The sequence below is a fragment of the Microchirus variegatus genome (assembly GCF_963457635.1).
Source record: "Microchirus variegatus genome assembly, chromosome: 12".
NCBI classification, from domain to species: domain Eukaryota; kingdom Metazoa; phylum Chordata; class Actinopteri; order Pleuronectiformes; family Soleidae; genus Microchirus; species Microchirus variegatus.
In genome coordinates this window covers 23,199,316-23,220,697 of record NC_139813.1, presented here as the reverse complement: position 1 = coordinate 23,220,697, position 21,382 = coordinate 23,199,316, and the positions used below count along the sequence as shown (strand labels likewise).

The window sequence follows — 21,382 nt, the reverse complement described above, 5'->3', positions numbered from 1 at the left end:
TTTCTATATGATATAATATTCCCACTTTCACCGTCCATAGATCTTGTTGTGTCTCTTGTACATTTTCATACGCAATCCCATACATGCATTTATGAACCACATGACAGTAAATACACAGCACTGCGAGCCTGCACTTCCCTTCATTACACAGGACAATGGAGCGCTGACATGGAAACTTTTAAGCCCCCCACATTATATTTATAGAGCTGACACTATCTGAGAAAGTGTTTGCCGTACGACTCGTTGATGGGGTTTCAACACTCAGTAAAACAGCTCGTCATATACCGCGATGGATGGATGATGGGTTGTTTCTTTGCCATGTGTGGTGAAACTATTTAAATTGAACAGATGTTTTTTCATTAGTCTGCTGCGTTCATATACGGGAAGTTGAGGTATTTGATTAGAAATGTATGGGAATTTGATAAATATAGAATAACTTCAGTGTTATGTGAATACAAAATAATAACTTTAAGAGCTTTTCAGACTAAACTTAGAATAAAATGGTAAAAAAATACAGAATGTAAACAGTTTTTCTGAGACTGAGTGAAAATAATACAATTTTAAAGGGATTTAACGCAGAACATGGAGTTCACGCAGAGCCGTTTCTTGCTATATACGGACTATGCAGCTGCATAGGGCCCCACAGCCACCAGGGGGCCCCCAAACTGCAAACTCGGACTCTGATTTTATTAAATTTTTAAGAATTAAAAGTACCTGTCTTTATTTGCATGTATTGGATGCATTCATTATGCATATATTTGCAAAGCATGTAAGTGTTTGTCGGGTAATCAGAAAAAGTTAGGAATATCTACTTCAAGTTTGAAAAAATAGGGGCCCCCAAATAGTGTCTCGCATAGGGCCCCCAAACAGCTAGAAACGGCCCTGAGTTCACCATTCTGACAGAGTGGTTGTAATTAAAAGTAATCAATATAAAGTCATACAATCAAGTTTAATTAATTGAAGCTAAAAGAGGACTAATGTCTTTTGTCTTAAAGTCTTTTATACAGTTAATTATTACATGCATTGGTCACAATTCTTTAATATCCAAATATAGGGGATGTAAGATGAGATGAGATGGGGTTTTTTTGTAATTACAACACTGCGTGTGTTGTTCAGGTTGTTGAATTTGTATTTTTAGCGTGTTAACAAATGTCTGGAGCCATCGTGGAACTCCATAGCTTCACTATATCTCACATCCCGCCTCTGTTCTCAGCCTCATGTGTGTAATAGTTTTACAGCGACCAAATGTGACGTTTGTGATTAACAGGTCTGTGACACATGCGGCGGAGACCGTTGTCAAAACTCCTCCGCTGAGCCGTCAGCTGTTTACACCAGGCGTGTGCCACATTGTGACAGCAGCTGTCGGTGCCAGGGAGAAGAGGATGTTGTTCACTGTCCAGGATTCACTCCTCGCTGTTGTACATTTACACCTTAGATAGACCGTACAACTGTAATTTTTTTGTCTAATAATGATATTGTGTGAAATTAATGCAGTAATTGAAAAATAGTAGTCAGACTAAGACCGACAATCAGACAACTTGCAGAGTCCGAGTATACACGCGGAGGAGAACATTTATTTATTGGCTGTATCTCTCTATACACTTAGTCCAACTAAGACTAGCTTGATTTTAGTCGGACTAATGTGTTTACTGTACATGACATCAAGAAAACCAAATTATTGTCTTAGTCTGACTAAAATGGGACTTTTGTAAACACAGTGAGTGTTTCTCAGTGTAGCTGCATTTAGATGCACACAGGAAGTGGTTTATTTTATGTCAAGACAGACAGAGACAACAGCGACATTGCGCTAGTAAAGCGAGACGACTGCTAACAAGTTAAAGAATGAGTGAAAACACAACAAAGACACGCAATAAATTTGACGGTGTGAATAATTCTTGCCATCACATGCCCCTGCTCTGATGCTGTACATATATACAGTATATGTATACATGTATACACACACATATATAGGATAGAGCAGTTATATAACCATGTTTCTGTTCATAGAGGTGGAATACGTGAAGGCAGACTACAGCTTTTATTTTAATGCTATCAAAACCTTTATATGTTCATACATTGTATAAAACATGTGTTTTATTATTTATTATTTTATCAGTAGCGTACTGCAGAAACTGTGTATATTTCTATCTTATGTGCAACTTTAATCGAATGCTTCAGTTAAAAAAAACGTGTATTGCGAATGGTAAACAAAACTTTTGGACCGACTGTAAAGACACAGTTGTTGCTAACAGCTGCTGTCGTGTGTTCATGAGTGTGTGTGTGTGTTGGGGGGGGGGGGGTTTCAGTGAGAGGACAGCTGTCAAGACAGACAGACCGACCGTGTGTGTGTCCCACGTGTCCTTATAAGGACGAATGTGCCTCGAAACCACGGCCCGTTTGAGAGCGATCTGCTTTATCCTGAAAATGACCTGGTGATAAAGAAGCAATGTGGTGAAAAGTTCTTCTTTGACTTGAAGAGGGAGCGACTGACAAAACACAGAAACACCACATTCATGTCTGCTCCCTCCTCCTACTGGTGTTTCTGCTCAAATGCTTACAGAAGTGGCAACAATATCTACAACTGTCATGTTTATAAATTAGATTATTTAGTATTTCTATCTTTTAGAATTGTTTTGATCATCGATTAACTTGCGTTTGAGTTTTTTCAGCTTCTTATACGTTATATTTTCTGGGTTTTTTGGTTCTGTTTCATTTTTATTAAGCTAAGATGTGTTTTCCTTTACAGCAGCGTCTCTGTCACCAGCGTCTCTGAAGCTCAGTTCATGTCTGTTTCTGGTTTTCTTTATCTTTAGATTGTAACTGATTAAAAATTATTTGTTGTGTCGGTAGTGAGGGTTTTGGAGACACCTTGGAGATTTAAAATTTAGCCAAACATAATAAGGAATTCAACTAAATCCAAATAAATTAGATCGCAATAGTTTTAGCTTCATTTCCTATGTTTTAATTCCTTTTTATTGGGGGGGAGTAGCTCGGAGTCGAACCAAGGGCCTAAGGACAGAGGATGTCACTTAATGTATGGATACGACTACAGTATAAGGCAAAGTGTAGTATGATCATTTTGGTCACCAAAATGTGACGTAAAAGAAACTAGTACCACAAACGGCCCCTGAACGGGTCCTCGAGGTCGTCCCAGTCCATTCACCGCTTGCGGTACTAGTTATTTGCGGCGGCGCCCCGCAAATTTGAAGCCATGGCGGTGGCAGGTCCCTGGATCCGGCACTTCCTGTTTAGAATTGCCAACTTCCTGTCGGGTCAAGACCACGATCGTAAACACGTTCAGGGTCGCCGGTGTTTTGTCTAACGTGAAGTTTTAGGTGGATACAGTAATCCCCTTCTAGGGCAGCATGAAACACTATGAAATCAGTCATACGTAAAAAACACTCAGAATAGAAATAAACAAGTAGGTTAGAAGCGTCTGTCTGTGAGCTACGTTACAGCACATGGACTATTTCAAAGTGTTGATGGTGTGTGTGTGGTGGGGGTGAGTATTTACATTCCTGCTGCAGTCACAGTGGCCTGATGGGCCTCCAGCGTGGGGGTGCAATGAAGGTGACGAATAAGGACCCCCGAGCTCTCGTCAGTCTCGGAGGCACCTGTTACGCTCCATTCCCCTAAAAGGAGACGCCGGAGCCAATCAGAGGCCAGAGTCGCAGCCTGTCACTTGCCGCGCAGGCAGGCCATCCTCAGGGATCTGTCGTCTGCTGGAGGTCTGGGCACTGCCCTTAGCAGCTCCCACACCCCCCCCCACCTCCCACAATCCCCCTCTTACAACATTGCATCTCAGCTGTCTGGCATGTTTTTGGACCCCCCCCCCCTTGCTCTCACAGGCAGCTTCCCTTAGACGGCTCGTCCAGCAAGTGGCTCAGACCAGGTCTCGGGTTTCCTTCGTGTCCTCCCCAGTGGCCTGAGTGAGCTTAGTCATATTAGCACATCCTTAGAGAAGTGAAGGGAATCTCCAACACAGTATAAGTGGGAGAAAAAATGAAAAATATACACACAGACAAATAAACTGCGCCAAACGCCTAAAATTAGTCCAAAATCCAGTATTAACAATGAAATAAACCCCTAAAAAAGTACTTTAAATCAAGTTAATTTAAACTTAAAGTAAGCAATTTCTCTCCTTGGCTAGAAGCTTGTTTTATGTTGGCGTTTTCTTTCGATTTCTTTAAGTTTTTCAAAGATTTTCCTTTTCACTGTACAATTTTTGACATTTTAGATATTGTCTAAAATGTCAATGGTGTGATTTAAGGGTATCATTAAGCATCTGAATCCCTCTAAACGTCTTAGAAAATCATATAATTGTCTGTATCAAAGCCATTTTTTCAATCATCCAGTCAAATGACATTCACATCTGTGTGTGTGTGTGTGTGTGTTATCTTTCATCTCCAGCACAAACTTATTGTCAAGTTTGGTGTTGGAGCCGTTTCACTGGACCATTTTGCCGAGCAGCACTTAATTTGGGCTTGTGTGTGAACTCCCGAGCCCCGCCCCCCCCCTTCCCGTAGCCCACCCGGAGCCCACCCGGCCCCCTCGGCCTCCAGATTTAAGGAGCCTCTCACACCCTCACTCCTCGTACCAGTGGAACATCCAGTCCAGTCTTGTGATTACATCTTGGTGAGTGTCCCACCTTTTTTTTTGCAGTTTTGTTGCTGGGTTTGAGGTGAAGAGCGAGGATACAGCGTGACTTCATTGGATATATGTGTTGATATATGTGTGTAAGGGAAGAAGAAATAGGGAGAAGAGGAAGTTTGACTGTTGCTCAATATGATCAGGTTGTCTGGGTTCAGTAAACATGGACCTACACTCCACAGATGTGGGAATAATGTGAGATTAGAGGATGTTACAGTCACGTGGATGCAGCTCTAACTCATCTCTGATCCAACCTGGGGACATTTATGTTGTTTTTTAAATGATAATTAGGACAAATTTGAAGGTTTACATTTTGAAAAAGAAGTATTCATTGCACAAACTCAAATTCCCATGACCTGGAGGCTACAGTTTGTGTCTAGTTTGTCAGTAGAGGGACAATTTTTGGAGAAAAAGATGATATTTCACATTGTTTCAAAAGTAAAAGTGTTTGTTTTGATTATGGGACGATAAATAGTTCACAATATAAATGTATTTATGACGCAAAATCAATCTATTAATTAAAAAACCCCAGATACAACCCATTATGACTTGATAGTAAGAGGCGTGGCACATGAAGGTCTACTCCACCTCTAGTGGCCAGGAGTTCTTAACATTGCTGAGGTTTTTCCTGGTGAAATAAGATTCAAAACCGTGTTTTAAATCAAATCAAGTATGATTTATGGATTGAATTTGTGTTTACTAAGATTGATCTTCAATGAAAAAGCACTAATTCACAAATGATGAAAAAGTAGAAACTGTCCTCGCGTCTCCAGGAGTGAACCTCACAGCCTCACAGCTTTTGATCTCCTTATGAATCCACACACTCTACATCAGGGGTCACCAACGTGGTGCCCGCGGGCACCTGGTAGCCCGCGGGCAGCCAATACGGTGCCCGCGGGCTCACTTCACTTCACCTCACTTGCATGTATACGTATGATGGCTCAGTAAAATATCTTTGATATTGTTTATAAAAACTGGTAATCGTTAGGAGTAAGCACTGGAATGAATGTGTATGCAGTTGAATGCATAATATTAATCATTTAAATGGTAAACAAACAAAAAAATATTATATGGTAGCCCTCCATATTATTTTTTACCCTTAAGGTAGCTCTCTGTCTCAAAAAGGTTGGTGACCCCTGCTCTACATAGATCAACACATCGGTATTTTAAATGAGTCAGAGTCCCGTTTGAAGACGACTGCTGTCAGAACGAACACTTGGTCCGGCTTCAAACAGGAAACAGAGGAGTCGTCTGTGCGTGAGGAGACAGCTGACGAGACACACCACCACCTCAGCTGTTGACTGGCTCCATGCAGCTTAATGATGGGATACAGAGGTAGAGGGAGGAGGAGGAGGAGGGAGGGGGACAGAGGAGGCTGACAAGGGTCTCAAGGCCTTAAATAGACCTACAAGTGTGTGTATGTTGAGTGTAGGGGGGTTGGTTATCAAGCCTTGTCCCGTTTTGGCATTGTTGGCAGCTGTGACACTCAGAGAGGAGATTAGAGCACTTTATACTTAACATTGTTTCTCACTTCTTCTTCTTCTTCTTCTTCTTTATCTTCTTAGAATTTTATGGAAAAAGTGCAGTGCTTTATTGCAGTATTTTAACCTGTGTGTTGTGTTTTTTTTTTTTTAACAGAAGGCCAGACCAGACACGACTAAGCAAACATGTGCGACGACGAAGAGACCACCGCCCTCGTGTGCGACAACGGCTCCGGCCTGGTGAAGGCTGGCTTTGCCGGTGATGACGCCCCCCGCGCCGTCTTCCCCTCCATCGTTGGACGTCCTCGTCACCAGGTAAGACGACGCTCCTAAAAGCAAAATAAAAAAAAGTTTATGATAGACGTTGTCTGGGAGATACTGATGTGTGTCCGTGTTCTCCCTCAGGGCGTCATGGTGGGTATGGGTCAGAAGGACAGCTACGTGGGAGACGAGGCCCAGAGCAAGAGGGGTATCCTGACTCTGAAGTACCCCATCGAGCACGGCATCATCACCAACTGGGATGACATGGAGAAGGTGAGACACTTTTGAATGGTAGTGTATACGCAGAGCTAGAGAGAGAGAGTCTACTTCTATCAAATGTTACCATCCACTCATTCCTTTTCCGGTGTTTTCCTCAGATCTGGCACCACACCTTCTACAACGAGCTCCGTGTGGCCCCAGAGGAGCACCCCACCCTGCTGACTGAGGCCCCCCTCAACCCCAAGGCAAACAGGGAGAAGATGACGCAGATCATGTTTGAGACCTTCAACGTCCCTGCCATGTACGTGGCCATTCAGGCTGTGCTGTCCCTCTACGCCTCTGGTCGTACCACCGGTGAGTCTCCAGAGCATCAGAGACGCATTAAAAACAATTTGTTTATATATTGCCTTCTCACAAACTGTCTTTTTTTTCCTCTCTGCGTGGATAGGTATTGTGCTGGACTCTGGTGACGGTGTGACCCACAACGTGCCCATCTATGAGGGCTACGCTCTGCCCCACGCCATCATGCGTCTGGACCTGGCCGGTCGTGACCTCACAGACTACCTGATGAAGATCCTGACAGAGCGCGGCTACTCCTTCGTCACAACTGGTAAGAAAACATCAACTGGACACAAAGTCTATGGAATTTAAAGGGTTATTCTGGAGGTTTTTATACACTACAGTCACTTAACGTTACTGAAACCAAGGACCTTGACACATTATAACCCTTAACCATTGTAGCTTTATGCTCATGATTCATGTTTTCTTCTCTGTTTTTGATGTATATCAGTGGCAGAGTTACAGCGCCACATATAGGCCTCACATTTACAGTTAACTACAGCGTTTTAATGTGAATAAGGACTTTGCCAATGTAGCTTCTGTAACTTTAAATGTTAATTCTTGATTGCAGTGATGGAAAAGTACAGCAAAAGTAAACAAATCTACATTCAAAATGACTTTGAATTAAGTTTATTATCATTATATCGCAGTATTTCTAATGTGTGACGACAAAGCCAGTTTCAAATTGCTTGTAAACTGAGTTTAATAACTCTTTTACAGCATAGTTCACATTGGACCAAATGCAAATAATAAAAAAATATAACATTACTGAATGAAAATAACATGATAAATTAGGATAAATAATTTTTTCTTATTGTATAAGTCACACAGACTAACTTAAAACATGAAAATGCAGTCGATAAAGAAGATACATGTGCTCCTTTACCTCCACGTTACTTACTATCCTCCACAGAATGGCTGTTAGTTTATATCATGTTGTTGTTTTTCTCGACTAAACCCCGTCATGTCTCCTCCCCGCAGCCGAGCGTGAGATCGTGCGCGACATCAAGGAGAAGCTGTGCTACGTGGCGCTGGACTTTGAGAACGAGATGGCCACCGCCGCCTCCTCCTCCTCCCTGGAGAAGAGCTACGAGCTGCCCGACGGTCAGGTCATCACCATCGGCAACGAGCGCTTCCGCTGCCCAGAGACCCTGTTCCAGCCTTCCTTCATCGGTGAGTCATGAAAGCTGAGCCAGAGGACGCTCAGTGATTAAAGGGATTATTATTTCTTGCCTTGATAAAGATTATGGCCTAAGAGTTACCCAGTAGAATTAATAATATACTTTTTTAAAGAATAACAAGACAAAAAACTAGAATTTTCACTCTATAGAAGGCTGATCAGAGAGTTACATCTGGCCCACTAGACTTCAAAAAGTATAATATTTATACATTTCTCTTTCAGCTTTATTTTGAAGGTGACATACATGTATAAATACATTTTAGTCCCAGATTGGCCTGTTAAAAACCTCTCTCTCTCACCTGCTCAGGTATGGAGTCTGCCGGTATCCATGAAACCGCGTACAACAGCATCATGAAGTGCGACATCGACATCCGTAAAGACCTGTACGCCAACAACGTGCTGTCCGGCGGAACCACCATGTATCCCGGTATCGCTGACCGCATGCAGAAAGAGATCACCGCTCTGGCCCCCAGCACCATGAAGATCAAGGTGAGCCCCACGAAGACCAGCACTGACCTGTCAAACAAACTCATTATAAAATCATGAACTCAACCTTCTCCTCCTCTTCTCCTCCAGATCATCGCTCCTCCTGAGAGGAAATACTCCGTCTGGATCGGCGGCTCCATCCTGGCCTCTCTGTCCACCTTCCAGCAGATGTGGATCAGCAAGCAGGAGTACGACGAGGCAGGCCCCTCCATCGTCCACAGGAAGTGCTTCTAAGTTCTCCAGCCAACACCAAACAAAAAAAACACCAAACACACCAGCTCTCCCTCCGATTATCTATATTTCTACTGTGCCCTCTTTTCTTTGCTGTATATACATGTACTGTTGTTATTAATAAATAGTTGCTTTTAATACTAATCTGGAGTCATGGAGTCTTTGTCCAAGCACTGGTTGGCACTGTTGCCTCGCAGCAAGGAGGTTCCTGGTTTAAAATCCAGGTCTGGGTCTTCTCTGGTTTCCCCATAAACATGCAGTGAGCAGGGATTGGCACCAGCAACCCCATGACCGTCATATGGAGGATATGAAAGGATTTGTTTCTTATCCAAGAGATGGAAAAAGGATTTTCTTTTAATAAAACAAACAAGATACAATCCTGATCTATTGGGGTCAACATTTCAGACACAGTATGTAGCCAGGGGTCAGGACTCGAGCGACCAGATCCCAGTACAAATACAATTAAGTACTATATTCACGTATCTATACTGTACTTTATTTATTTTTCTAGCAACGTTTTACATTTCCTCTAACTATCTTTGTTACTCATTACTACCAAATAAAAATCAAAAGAAGAAGAGTATTATTTTCAAGTCTCGATGAGCTGCTTAACACAACAGTTTTCACCCATTCACACTCTGCAACAATATGGGTTTAAATGTCTTGCTCAAGGACACATACAGACTCACAGAGGCAGAAATCAAACCCACAACCTTCCAGTTGAAAAACAACTCGCCCTACCACTGAGCCACCATGGCTCAATCCTTACTCCTCACTTTTTTAATACATTTACCTCCAAAACTTAAGTACATTTTATATCACAAAATGACTTTTGATATTTAAGTACAGTAAATGTCATATACTTTAAGTACTTTCCTTCAGTAATATTATATTAAAAGTGACTTCAACTTCTACCAAATTCATTTTCTGGTAACATACTTTTACTCAAGTATCCCTTTAAGGTTTTTTATACAAAGACTGGTATGGAGTTGAATAAAAATGTTTAAATTAATTAATAAAAATAAGATTGTTTTCGCGGCTGAAAACTCAAATCTACTTAATTTCCGGTGTCGCCTGAATGCACCACTTGTCACTTCCTGTGTGTCGCAGGTGATAAAAGTTAGCCTAATAAGCCCCGCCCCCTCCTTCCACTCGCTCATCGTCGGTGTTTGTTTGTACGTGAAGAAGAAACATGAACGTCACGGACGGTAACGTGATTCGCTTTCACCTCCAGGTTCTTCACGGTATCACCGTGAGGAGTTTTGAGAGGAAGAAGGAGCGACTGTTCATCGGTGGTTCCAAGATATTTGGGGTTCCTCTGGAGAACGTGCCCCGGAAATACATCCCTGAGTTTGGGCTCGTGCCGTGGTAAAAAAAAAAAACACACACGTTATTCGGGACAAAAATGTCGGTTGTGTATATTTATAACAGTGTTTTTTAATACTTTTTTTTGTGTATTTTGTATTTTTTTAAGTACAATTTAAAATCAGGATGTTGTATTTTACTTGAGTACGTATTGACTCAAGTATTGTACTTAGTTACTTTATAAATCCTCTCCGTTACTGAGTAAAAATACAAATTAATGACGAAATTGATGAAGTTAAAGACAAATGGTGACGTGATTAGCACCAGCACTGGCGCGTGAACATAGGCTAGATGGCGCGCGCCAAAAGTGACGTAATATCCTGTGAGCTCCAAAATAGTTTTGGATTTCTGACCCCTTGTCATATTTCTACCACCGTCTATCTAAGTAACTTTACTTAAAGTACATTTTAAAATGAACTACTTTTACTTCTACTTGAGTAATATTTCATCAAAGTTTTGGTACTTTTACTTGAGTACAATATTTTAGTACTTTTTCCACCTCTGGTGTTTTATTTTTCAGTTTCTTGGTGGACGCTTGCTCTTTTCTCCTGGAGCGAGCTGGGACCGTGGGCCTGTTCAGGAAACCAGGCTCCATTCCTCGCATCAAATCCCTCAGGGTAAGAATCTGATTAAATTATGACTAAAATATAGTCTTTTCTTCAGCAGTTGTTTTATCTTGTGAGTCTGGTGATAATTTCATATACTTGCATATTTGACTTGTGTAAATAGAGTGATTTTAGGACTGCGATGTACAATTATTTTGTCTTGTTTTGTCATCTTGTTTTAATGATTCCTGTAGCAAAGAAACAACTGAATATTTAAGAAGAACACATGAAAAATCAGAAAACTTGTTTTAATTTCTCAGACCGATTAATCGATTGTCAAAATAGTTGATATTAGTTTCAAAATCGAGTAATTGTTTCAATAATAGTGTTTTTTTCCTGTTGTGGTTTGCTTGCTTCATGGTGATTTTACTTAATGGTTTATGTCAGGGGTCACCAACCTTTTTGAGATGAGAGCTACCTTAAGGGTAAAAAATAATATGGAGGGCTACCACATTAACATTTTGTTTTTGTTTACCATTTAAATGATTAATATTATGCATTCAACTGCATACACATTCATTCCAGTGCTTACTCCTAACGATTATCAGTTTTTATAAACAATATCAAAGATATTTTACTGAGCCATCATATGGATACATGCAAGTGAGGTGAAGTGAAGTGAGCCCGCGGGCACCGTATTGGCTGCCCGCGGGCTACCAGGTGCCCGCGGGCACCACGTTGGTGACCCCTGGTTTATGTGAAGTTTCTATATTTTATTTGGAGTAAAGCTGCACTCTGGATTATTTTCATCATTGATTCATCTGTCGATTATTTTCCCTGATTAATCCAGTACTTGTTTGGTCTATAAAATGTCACAAATTGTCGATCCTCATTTCCCCAAACCTAGAAAATGTTAATGTTCTTGGAAAAGTAATTAACATTTTAATGATTTCTTAGTTATATGGAGCAAATATTCACATTTAAGAAGCTGAAAAAACCTAACATGATTTATCGTCTTAAAAGTTAATTAATTTAACAGTTTGTTTTATCCCTAACATTTTCAAAAATGAGATGCAATGGTTTATGAACTGTATTTATGTTTTTAATGAATAATCAATCAAATAAAATCCAAATACTGTAAGATGACATGTTTTGTTGGAGTCAAAACAATGGAATAAACTAAATAATTGATGTAGATTGTTTTTATGTCTATGTAGTTTCAAAATGTTAAATTATATAGGATAAAATTTTTCTGTTTGTTTTTCCCTCTCTTATATTCCTAATATTCTGGGATATCTCATGGATTATATATAGGAGAAGTGAAAACATCAGCTGTGTGCTTCAGCCTTTTCCTATTTTGCTCAGTAACTGTGTTAAAGAATATTGTTTGAAAAAAATCTGGAGAAAATATGTATGTTTTTTGCATATTGACACAAATTGTGATGCTTGGTGGTTTATGTTTATCCAAATTACATGTGCTTGTGATTAAAAAATGACCCACTCAAATGCTACATCGCACGTTTTATTTTGAAAATACATCACTTTTTTACTTCCCCCTCTTGTGTGACTTTCAGTCTAAGTTGAACAGTGGAGACGGGACACTGTGCGGCGCTCTCTCCTGCGACGTGGCCACGCTGATCAAACAGTTCTGCAGAGAACTCCCCGAGCCTCTGTTTCCCTCTGAGCTCCACCAGTCTCTGCTCAAAGCTCAGTCTCTGAGCTGCGATAAGGACAGGACGTCGGCCCTGCAGCTGCTGTCCTGTCTGTTACCGGCCAGGAACTCCTCCTGTCTGCACTACCTCTTCAACTTCCTGTCCAAAGTCTCCCAGAGGTGAGACAACCAATAGAAGGCGTTATAATCTCAGATTATAGTCTTAACTGTGACAACTCTGGCTTTAGAATTGGTTAAAAACTCTTGAAACTTTGCATGGCGGTCAGGTTTGGGCGAAAATGTGATATTGGCATAGTTCCCCAGACCTTGACTATAGCGCCCCCCTAAGGTGAAAACGGAGGCAAACGTTGAGTTCCACCTAATTTCCCGGAACTTTGTGGAAAGATGTTAAAGACAAAGACGAACAAAAAAGTCGACCGTAACCATGGCCTCAACTCAACAGGAAGTCGGCCATTTTTAATTTTGGTGTCCATTTTGTCCTAGTTTATCTTCTTATCTTCGTAAAAATGCACACTCTTTACTGGTTTGTCCATTCAGGCCACTGTAGAAACCTGCCGGCTCAAAATGGCCGCCTCCATAAAGCAATGCCCTGTCGGAAATACTTACTAAGGGCTACAAAACCATGATAATTGAGTTTTTGAAGCAGTTCTACACTTATTGACCTTTTTAAGGGGTTTTGGCTCTCATTCCACAAAGTTTGAAGAGTGTTATGTATACATACTGTACTAATTTCAATGGTTTTATGCGTCTGTGTGCTGTGTTCAGATGTTCTGAGAACCTGATGACCAGCTCTAACCTCGCCACCGTCTTCACTCCGTGTCTGTTGCCTCCGCCCAACAAGACCGAGATGTCTGAAGGACGACTGGAGCTCAGAGTCCTCGTCCTGGGAGCCTTCATCGAAAATCCTCACCTTTTCGGTCATAAACTGTTGATTTCTGTATTTATTTTTAGATTTAAGTGCATGTCTTAATGTGATCTTTACTTTATCTGTAATTCATTAGGTGTGATTCCCAAGGCTGTGATGGACAGCATGGACTTCCTGATGAACTTCCATTGTCCGAAAAGTGCTTCTTCAAAGAAAGGACAAAGAAAAAGACAGAGTTTCAAAGGTGAGAAGTTCACCTGTCCTCATCGTTCACCTGTCCTCCTTGTTCATCCGTCACCCACATCATTCACCTGTCCTCCTCGTTCGCCTGACCTTATCGTTCGCCTGTCCTCCTCGCTCGCCTGTCCTCCTCTTTCGCCTTTTGTCATTGTACACCTGTCCTCCTCCTGTTCACCTGTTCTCACATCTTTATTCACTCACACATGTAGTCATTCACTCTGTGAAGACCCCGCCGTGGATCCAGGGCAAGTCAAAGGTCACGCCCGTCGTCTCTGAGCCGATCCCAGAGTCCACGTCGGGGGTGAAACAGACGCTGAGGAGGAGCCTCGGTTTGGAGACGTTCCCCAACGTCCGCCTCTTCAGGACGTGCACAGGTAAACGCCGTAAATGAAGAGGAAACGCTATATAATCTACATATTTAATATGTATTTAAATAAAAATGTGTTTTCCCAGAAACGGATGTAGTGGATTGTTCCAGTCCTATTGTCAAGGCCTCGAGGACGCCACAGGACAGACTGTTGAGACGGTAAATGTGCCCGAGATTATTTCATAAAGTAGTTAAAACGTTATGGAGTTAGTGACACCTACAGGTGAGACTGCACATCTGCACCTTTTCCATGGAGACACAAGATGGAGGCTTCTGTAAAATAAGGCCCTTGCCTTTTTTTGTTCATGTATAAACGTGAAACATTTGTTTATATGGATTATTTTTTTTATATATACACGTATATTTCTCTTTTTAACCCTTAAATTGCCATGTTTTTGTCATTGTGCATCAAAAATTATGATTTCAGCGGGCATATTTTGTGCATAGGTGTGAGTATTTTAGTTAATCTTGTAAATAGTACAAAATATACATACATTTTAACAGTATGCATGAGAAAAAACACAAAAAATTGGTGTGTTTTAAGGGTTAACTGGTGTATATTTTGTTGTGTGGGTTATTTCCACAGATTGAGCCGAGGACGTGACTCAGCAGACGAGCTGCCCGTCCTCACAGCTGCAGCAGGTAAACTGCAGCTCACGCCCTGGAGACGACGCACGTCTCTGTAGTTTAATCAGACGTCACTGTGACGTTATCAAACGTCCGCTCAGAACATTTTTAATTTAAAGACTCTGACCTGGAGTGGTTTTTAATGTCAGGGTCACATAACTTTATGTATTTTAACCTTTTTTTTTTTACACAATAACTGCTTATTTATTTCACAACATCTTTGTATTTGTATTTTTATATCATGTTTGTTGTTTGATGTCATGTTTTCGAAAAACTAAATTATGGAACCCAGAACTGTCCGAAAACCATTAATATAACAATAATTTGAAAAATTGCTGAATACACAGTTGCACCAATGTGATGTTTAATGATTACTAGTTTAAATAAAGACCGTATCGGACACAAAGTGGAATCAAACCATCCTTAATTGACATTTTCTACACAATCAAGACTCGAGCATTTCAGTGATATGAAAGAAATAACACAGCCACTTTATTAGGTACACCTGTTCCTCTGCTTACCACAAATATCCGAAGAGACAATCGATGTGGCAGCAACTGAGACTCAAACTGAGCGCCTGAATCATGATTTCAATGTGGCGTGGTTGTTGGAAGCTGTCTAAAAAGAGAGAATTATCCAGTGAGTGTCAGTTCTGTGGGAGAAAATGCTAATTATACACTTGTCACAACCAAAAAACCATCTCTAAACCAGGTGCTGCCGCTCTGTGTACCTAATAAAGTGGTCACTGAGTGAACATGTGTCGTGTAAACAAACCTGAGCTGCTCTGTAATTGACTGTTGATAATGCAGTGACTCTCCCACTCTGCTGCTTCCTTGTGTTGTGTTGGACACAGTAATTATCGCTGCAGCCAATCAGGAGGCAGGATTGTTGTTGCCTTGGCAACTGCATCTGAACCGTGAAGCCTCCTCTTTCCTCCTCCTCCTCTTTCCTCCTCCTGCAAAGGTTTGCATAACAGACAGCGAGGAGGATACCGGATACTGAGCGTGTTCCTTCAAAATAAAAGCAGACACCATTGTGTAATGCCATCAAAACACATTATTTTAAAGCTCAAAAACAATGTAGAATAGTCACATTTAATTTTATTAAATGCAGCTCCAAACATCTTTATTTTTTATTTATTTATGGAGTTTTATTTTTATTGTTTTTTTGTGGAGATACATTTTATTTTGGAAAGCGTGCATTTCATTGTGGTGAAGCGTGACAGGGTTTGTGGCGCACAGACGAGGCAGCTCCCATCATCAGCACCACCACGGTAAGAACAAACGCACACAAACATCTCTATTATTTACTCATTTTATATGATTAAAATCGTCGTATAATGACATAAATGTGCTTATATGAAGCAGTTATTGTGAATTATATACGTATGTGTGTATATATATATATGTTTTTGTTCCATGTGTAGGATATTTATGCATTATTTACATTTGCGTGTTTACAGCAGTGTCATTTTATCACAAATAAATGTTAAAAATGATGGATGTCAAGGTTATAATACCTGTAATTGTGCTTTCCTGTGCAAACACAGTGCGTCACAATAAAAGCACGCAGCTGCGTTTGCTCACGATCACACGCCTGTTTATGTGTCGCTCCCCTCCTCTCGTCTCAGATGACAGAGATGAGGATCTCGGCGGTTCGGTTCCCGTTGCTCGGACTCCTCGTGATGTGGCTGCAGCTCGGCGCGGTTCTGGCCCGCAGCCCCCGCACCGTGGACCAGGTCTCTGAGGCCGACATCCAGAGGCTGCTGCACGGCGTCATGGAGCAGCTGGGCATCGCAAGACCCAGAGTGGAGTATCCTGCTCACCAGGCCACCAACATCGTGGGGCCACAGAGCATACAAGGTAATGACTATTGTTATTATTTTATTTTTTAATAAATTAGTACAATATATATTAATAAGAATAATTGATCTAAATGAATCAGAATCACTTTAAAAGCAGATAATAATATTAGATTAGAACGATCTAACCACAGGTGCATATAGCAGTGAGTTATATAGACACAAATAAGTATGTGGAAAAACATGGTTATGATACGACTATAAAAATGGCAGCATATATAGAATTATTATTATATAAATGTAAATAAATATGGCAGTCCTAATATTAAATCATTGTAGTGTATATGTGTGCAAAATGTGTTTATCGGCTAATGTTTGACTCTGTGGAACCAAGAAAACATTTCCTTAAAATGAAATTTTTGCATATAATAAAACATTTTGGCATGTTTTTTTTTCAAAATGTGTTTATTATACATTATGTGTCTTTGAATGTGGGTCATTTGTGCAAGATTCTGTGTTTAAATCGTAAAAAGCCTGCATTTGTGACCCAGTTTTCCACCATACATGTGTCTAAATTGTCTGATATTTCATCTTCTCTCTCTTTGACTGGATATATAACAATTTTAACAAAAGAAAAACAAGGTCAGACAACAAACGTGCAGAAACATGTGACAACTGCTGCTTAAGTATATGTTTATTTTAACCATGTTTACCATTACCTGATATCTAATACCAAAAGGTAACATCATTAACATGGTTCTTTTCTTAGTGTTTACAGAAAAAAAAACAGCTGAAAATGTCACTGAGCTCAAGTTTAATGTAATTTAGAATGCTTAAATAAGTAGAATTTTATTTGTGATGATTGTAGTGCTCATTTTTCACCACCAGGTGGTGCACATGAGGGACTGCAGCACCTTGGACCTTATGGGAACATCCCAAACATCGTGGCAGAGTTGACCGGGGACAATGTCCCCAAAGACTTCAGTGAGGACCACGGGTACCCAGACCCTCCCAACCCATGTCCACTGGGGAAGACCGGTGAGGACTTTTACTCCCAGCATGCTTTGCTCCTAAAAATCAAATGTTATTCATTTAACTGCTGCATTTGTTATATTTCCATCTGTTTTTATTGTATCTTTTGGCCCAGTGTGGTTTGTTTTTGTGTGTTTTGAACATGTGGGACACATGCTTTGTTTTGTTTTTGTTGACATGTCCTCTGCGTCCTCTGTCTCTGACTCCTCTGACGTCGTCCTCGTCCTCGCAGCAGCAGACGGTTGTTTGGAAAACGCTCCGGACACGGCAGACTTCAGCAGAGAGTTCCAGAAACACCAGCACCTCTTTGACCCAGAGCACGACTACCCGGCGCTGGCTAAGTGGGTGAGTAAACATCACACTCATTACTACTTATAATCTACAGAGAATAATGATAATCTGGAATATTATTGAATAAATTGACCAAAAGCACTAATAGCAATAATATGAGGAGAAAGTGGGTGAGTAAATGCTCATTACTACTTATAATCACCAGAAATACAACTGAGATTAGTGATAATCTGGATTATTCTAAGGTCCAAGTGATACATTTACCAAAAGCACTTATAAATGAATAAGAAGTATGAGAATATATGGAGGAAAGTGAGTAAACACTCATTATGATTTATAATCACCAGAAATACAACTGAGATTACTTATAATCTGGAATATTCAAATGTGGCACATGTGACAAATTGACAAATTGACTAAAAGCACTTATAAATTAATAAGAATATAAGGAGAAAGGTGCTTAGAACACTCTTGAAACTGTAGGGATTATTTACGATTTACAATCACCAGAAATACAACTAAGAAGAAGAATAATCTGGATTATTCAAATGTCCAAATGACAAATTGAGGTTTAGGGTAACTTGTACATCACAAATATTACTAGTATCTCATGTGGATTTAAGACTGTTGTAGTGTCCTATGTGAGCTGGGATGCAAGGACTTGTGGGTAATCCGTTTGAGTGGCAGTTCCTAGCATGCTATAAACCTCTTAAAGGGCAAATGATGACATTCAAAATGGCATTTAATGTCTTTTTATTCCACATTTTCTTTTCAGAACAAGGAGCTTTTGTACCAGAAACTGAAGGGAGGACCAAAAAGAAGAAAAAGGGTATAGTGTTACGTGCTTGTCTTTTTTTCCTTTTCCAGTCTTAAACACACTGCAGCAATCTCCACATTGTCTTATTGCAGAGCGCTAACCCGTACTTGATGGGCCAGAGGTTGGACAACGTGGTCGCAAAGAAATCAGTCCCTCGCTTCTCCGAGGAGGAGACGGAGGAGGAGGCGTCGACGACGACCGCCGTCTCTGCTGCTGCAGCAAAATCCACCGTCTAAAAACTGCCCTCACTGCATGTGCAACAACGTACAGTTCACTCTCAGATGCACGTTTTTTTTTAACACCAGATATCAAAGCATTATGGGTAATGCGCAGTTTAATAGTGAATGTCACATGTTAAAGAAATGTTCTGTTGTTGAATAGGGTTTATTCTGTGGCCCCCCATTTCTTTTTAACGTTATAACCAATTTAGTATTTTTCTCTTTGTGGAGAAAGTTGACACACACACACACACACACACACACACACACAGAAAACCTTGGGGGGAAAGTGGAACAGATTTTCTTCTTCTGCCGTTTCAATTCATCAGTCGTTTCTTTTATGTTCACAAGAAGCAAATCAAAGACACAGGCGCAGAGGAAATTTAAAACCAAAGTCAAACTACTTTTATTCTTCAAATCACAGGCTTCTCTGACATGTTTTTCTCTTTTATTCCCTCTATATATGTCTACTATAGAGATTTGTCAGGAGTTAACAGCTCATTTATCCAGTTATATGAAGAAAACTTAACTTGATTCAATGGGATTGAACTCTTTAAACACGGTTAAATCATCAGGGTTAATTTTCGGAGCAATTATTGAAACTTCCAACCCCAAAATACTACAATATCTGGTGTTAAAATACCTGACGGTGTACTGTAATATCTACAACAGCTGTATCATATGAGTTGTACAAAGAGAAATGTTAAATCATTGAGTTATTATAATTAATAACTGTAAAAAAAAAAAGCTATATATATGCTACAGTTTCATTTTCATTTATAAAACAGTTTATTCTGAAGCAGAGAAACAATCCGGCTAGTATTCTTAAAGGTGACTAAAGCTCTGTGTTGTCATGTAAAGAACGCTTGTTAACACAAAACATTTACAGATGACTTGGCTGCAGTGAACACGTGTCTCCACAGGCACAAGAATCTCTCTCTCTCTCTGGAGTTGCTTCGTCTTGTCAAATATGTTTATGTTCTGTTTTTGTTTTTTTTTTGTTCCGTGAAGTCAAATAAACGATTTATCTGCAATGACAACGTTTGGAGGAGTTTTTTTTTTCTTCTTTGTTCTTCTCAGACAGATAAAGTGTGGATCAGGGTTTTGGAGGCGTGTTCTGCTGCAGCTGTAAAACTCAAAGACGGTTTAGAAAAGCCCTCAGTTTGTCATTCATAAAGCCAGAGGAGAGAAGAAGAAGAAAAAGAAGTTGTCACTGGACTTTAAATAAACAACAGGTAACTCCGCTTCCTTTATTTAAACTTCATTTGTCAAACTTGATCATTATTATCACTGTTTTCAATGGAAATACTTGTGCGTAATCCGCGCGTAAAAGCCGTGCGTAAAGGCTGTTCCACCACTAACTGATGCGTAATTTGTCTCCCTGTCAGCGTCAATGATGAGGCCGCCATCACTCTTGATCCCCGCGGTGGTTTTGACGCTGCTGCCGCTGCTGAAGAGAGCGCACGCTGCGACATTTCAGAGCGCTCTGCCGCATCCGAACAAATACAACCCGAACGACTCGGAGCGATGTCTGCAGCCTCCCATCACCGGACTCATCTCCCGCGGGCCCGGTCCCGGGCCGGTGTCCTCCACGGACGAGGTGCTGGAGTCCAGTCAGGAGGCGCTGCACGTGACGGAGCGCCGCTACCTGCGCCTGGACTGGTGCAAGACGCAGCCGCTGAAGCAGACGATCCGCGAGGACGGCTGCCTGAGCCGCACCATCATCAACCGCTTCTGCTACGGACAGTGCAACTCCTTCTACATCCCGCGACACGTGTACCAGGACGGCAACGCCTTCGAGTCGTGCTCCGCGTGCAAGCCCAAGTCGTTCAGCACCGTCACGTACACGCTGTTCTGCCCGGGACAGATCCCGAGCACCAGGAGGAAACGGGTGCAGCGCGTAAAGCAGTGCCGCTGCACCACCATAGACACGGATTAGACTCTTTCTTTCTTTCCACAACAAGAGTAAAGTAACCAGGAACTTAAGGAACCTTTGTTCAATTGGGGAGAGAATAATTCACCACATTTACCACTGATTATTATTTACACATGTGGTTAATTGGGGTGTCTGTGCCGACACTTTGACCTGCAATTGTTAATTTATCACATTTAACAGGGTCTTTTGTCACTTATCAGTCAGTTTCTGTGTGTAACTGTCACTGACAGTTGACCCTGAGTGCTAAAGAGTTTTAGTTTAAGGTGCATTCTTAATATTTTTCCACTGTTGGACATGAAAATGGACACACATTAAAAAAAAAACCTGATTGTTTCCACTGTGTGGGATGTAAAGGCAAAGGCTTTCATGATATACTGTACATATATATATATATATATATATATATATATATTACAACTTGCACTGCTAAATGCCACTTCTTTTAACATCTGTGTATAATGTGTTTGTCCTGTATCATAATATATACATATATATATATAAATAAAATATTTTCAAGCTATTACATCAAGTGTCAGTGCGTTTATTCGTAATTACACGTGCAAAATTAGGAGCAATGTAATCATCTATACACAGATCTACATGCACAAACTATTGCTTCAGTCTTTTTGGATTTAAACACTTTTTAGCAGTTTAAGCAACAACATGAATGAATTCCATAAAAAAAAAAAGTAAAAGTGAATGTGGGTTTGGGAACATTTTACAAACAACAAATTAACATTGATAATAAAAAAAGGTAAA

At 40.6% G+C, this 21,382-nt stretch overlaps 2 protein-coding genes across 2 annotated transcripts; both read left to right on the top strand.

Annotated features, from left to right (window-relative positions):
* The first annotated feature begins 4,555 nt into the window (after window positions 1–4,555).
* On the top strand, window positions 4,556–9,003 carry actc1a (actin alpha cardiac muscle 1a). Its single transcript, XM_083899101.1, has 8 exons — window positions 4,556–4,635; window positions 6,289–6,446; window positions 6,537–6,665; window positions 6,770–6,965; window positions 7,060–7,221; window positions 7,932–8,123; window positions 8,438–8,619; window positions 8,707–9,003. The coding sequence occupies exons 2-8, from the start codon at window positions 6,318–6,320 to the stop codon at window positions 8,848–8,850; spliced, it is 1,134 nt and encodes a 377-aa protein (XP_083755227.1). The 5' UTR covers window positions 4,556–4,635; window positions 6,289–6,317; the 3' UTR covers window positions 8,851–9,003.
* A 10,855-nt stretch (window positions 9,004–19,858) lies between these two features.
* Window positions 19,859–20,884, top strand: grem1a (gremlin 1a, DAN family BMP antagonist). The gene is made up of 2 exons (XM_083898915.1): window positions 19,859–19,922; window positions 20,076–20,884. Exon 2 carries the CDS (start codon window positions 20,081–20,083, stop codon window positions 20,624–20,626), a length of 546 nt encoding a protein of 181 aa, XP_083755041.1. The 5' UTR covers window positions 19,859–19,922; window positions 20,076–20,080; the 3' UTR covers window positions 20,627–20,884.
* The last annotated feature ends 498 nt before the right edge of the window (window positions 20,885–21,382 follow it).